At 41.1% G+C, this 2,687-nt stretch overlaps 1 protein-coding gene across 1 annotated transcript in view; it reads right to left on the bottom strand.

Moving 5' to 3' along the window:
• The window catches only part of NUP210 (nucleoporin 210kDa), a gene marked incomplete at both ends in the record, with an annotated part of 40,395 nt that extends 38,420 nt beyond the window's left edge, over positions 1–1,975 (bottom strand). Inside the window, 2 exons of the mRNA XM_010132894.1 lie at positions 908–1,039; positions 1,839–1,975. Of these exons, the coding sequence (XP_010131196.1) occupies positions 908–1,039; positions 1,839–1,975 (269 nt within the window). The remainder of the gene's footprint in view (positions 1–907; positions 1,040–1,838) is intronic.
• Between the last annotated feature and the right edge of the window lie 712 nt (positions 1,976–2,687).

The raw sequence follows: 2,687 nt of genomic DNA, 5'->3' as shown, positions 1-2,687 counted from the left end.
CTGAATATTAAAACATAAAAGAGTGTTCAGAAGTCCCTTGTTCAATTCTCTAGCTTTTCCTGAACAATTACCTCCTTCAATAAACTTGCCACTGCTCTTGAATTATTCTATTCTGTTTTTTCAAGTGAGCCAAGAAAGACCACCGAGAGTCCAGTACATACAAAGGTCTCCCAAAGATGGATCCCAAGGTAATTTGAGGCAAAGGGAACTAATTTTCAAAGTTTTTGAACATGCAGCCAAGAATCTGATAGGGTAAGCAAACGAAATTACTTTATTAACATATTGCTATATATCACCTGACATTCTTGGTTTACTAACCAACAAATGTAGGCCCCTTAACTACCCAAACCAAACAATTCAGCCTTTAATAGCTGCTCTACATATTGTTTCCTTTCAGCCCAGTAGTTGTCCTAATAATCACTTGGTTTGTCCGAGTGTTGAAGTGTGCACACAAATCAGTTGCTGAAACCTGAGCATGAAATTCTCAGCAGCATCATGGTTCCTTTTCTGATGCTGCACAGTTTGAAAAGCAGAAGCTTTCTGCCTTTATTAAAGAATTACACATTCAGTAACTTTTATGAGCCTAAATGGTACCTCGCAGAAGTGAGTGTTTCTACAATAATTAAGGGATATTAATTCAAGCAGTAAGTGGTTGCTCTTCAACATCATCTCTGAACATCCTGTTGGATGCTTGGATTGGACTCAGATAAAATGTCTTTCTGCAAAATGCTTTAGACTATCTCAGCTTCAAAGAAGGAAAGAAACAACCCAACAATCAGACTGCTTCACATTCCTGCGCAGCTTTGTTCAGCCTAGTTAAATCCTGACGGGACCTTTCAACAGGACAAAGGTTGGGACATTAAAGAGTTTCACTATACACTTTGTCTTTTACAAGTAAATGTCTTACCTTCAGAATCCAAAGCCTGAATTTTTAGCTCCAGTGGCGAGTCTTCAAGATAGAGCTCTCTCGTGGTGGACACAATCTGGATGCCATGAATTATATCAACTATAGCATCACAACGAAGCACTTGGCCAGTCACTTGAAGAGACAGCAGAAAGAGCGCATGAAGTCAGCAACACTGGACACACTCATCAAGAGTGCCAACAAGACAAAAGACACCTCAAATTTAGCCAATGACACCAGACACTGGCACTGAAGGAACTGAAACTAGATTATGACCCTGATTTAAGAAACTCTTGGTCAAATGGTGATTGTGGCTAAGCCAGCAAGAAAAACAGTTCCCTTCCTCATTGAATTTTTAGAATAAATCTTAAGAGATTATTATTTCCATCTACACTAACAGTTACAGATATTTCCCCTTAGTATATATGAAGAGCTTCTACAGCACAGCTGTCAGATGTGGCTCGTGTCCTAGAGAACTTAGTGACTTCTACCCACAGACAATAAACTCCCACAAACCTCTTCATTTAGTGACTGCAAGACATTTAACTGACCATCTGCTTTTGCTGATCTGTCATTTTAAAAACTAACCAGGTGTATTGTATGACACAAATGCCACTTCCACCTTTCTAAACACAAAATACCTGATTTTGCATTATATAACATGTACATACTTAAAATTCTTTTCAGCCACCCCCTCTCTTTTTTTATTCTACAAAATTACATGTTTTCCTTATCATGAATTGCATTAACACTTATTTGAGGCCTTAAAAAAGAGAACTTAAAAAACCATGCTCATGAAAAGTCTAAAATTACCATATATATGACTGGAAAGTTTTTGGGGGTTTTGTGCACTTTTAAATCTCTACTTCATTTCTGCAGGACACCAGGATACCCCTAAACAAGCAGTGGTGAGCTTACAGAATTTAAAACTTACTTATGTCTTCAGCAAAGATGATGCTTGTCTGACGCGTGGGCTGCGAGGAACGTGCCTGGACAACAGCCTTCTGCGAACACCGGCGCTCATCCTCATCTGCCAGCTCTATGCTTGCGACCTCCGGTCTGGTGGAAGACCTATGAGATGATTTGGTGGTGTCAGCAGGATTTCATTTACTGCCAGACCGAAATGAAAGGTCTGGTTTAAAAGCCACCAAAATAATTTACATGAGACATGGCATGCGGACAGGACCCAACTTTCATAAGAGCTGGATTGCAGATTTAGTCTGTTTAGCTGAAGTATGTAACACTGCGTAAAACATGCAGAGTTGTATAATCATCGTTGGTGGAACGGAAGCCTGAAGCTGCTGCATCTGTTCCTGGCTGCTCTGATTTGCATGGCTTTTCTACAGACAACTGCTCCAGGAACGAGCTCGTGGGAAGCTTACCACAGACATGGAGCCCAGTTCTCACTCCCCCCGTGTCACGTTGTCAAGATGAGGAAAAAAAACAAGTTTAAAAGTTGTTGCTCACAGCCCAGCACCCTGCTTAAGCTGCTCGAGGAATGAAGCACCTGGAACATCCATGGCTGTTTGCTCATGGATCCCGCGTCAAAGCTCTTTCACAAGGGTCTTTTGAGGGATTAGAACAACGAAAGAAAGCACTGAGGATAAAGCTGTTCGGGAATCACTTCTCGCAGATGACAGCAGCTCTGATGAAAGCATTGCATTATCTGGGAAATAGCTGGGCACTAGATGCCAGCCTGGTGAAGGTGGTGGAGCTGGATTGATTTAGACTTTTCTAAAGAAACAGAAACACCTCCCTGCGATCTGTGGGGAAAAAACTAACA

Source organism: Buceros rhinoceros, unplaced genomic scaffold (assembly GCF_000710305.1).
Source record: "Buceros rhinoceros silvestris isolate BGI_N320 unplaced genomic scaffold, ASM71030v1 scaffold14083, whole genome shotgun sequence".
Lineage (NCBI taxonomy): Eukaryota > Metazoa > Chordata > Aves > Bucerotiformes > Bucerotidae > Buceros > Buceros rhinoceros.
This window is presented reverse-complemented; position numbering and strand designations above follow the sequence as displayed.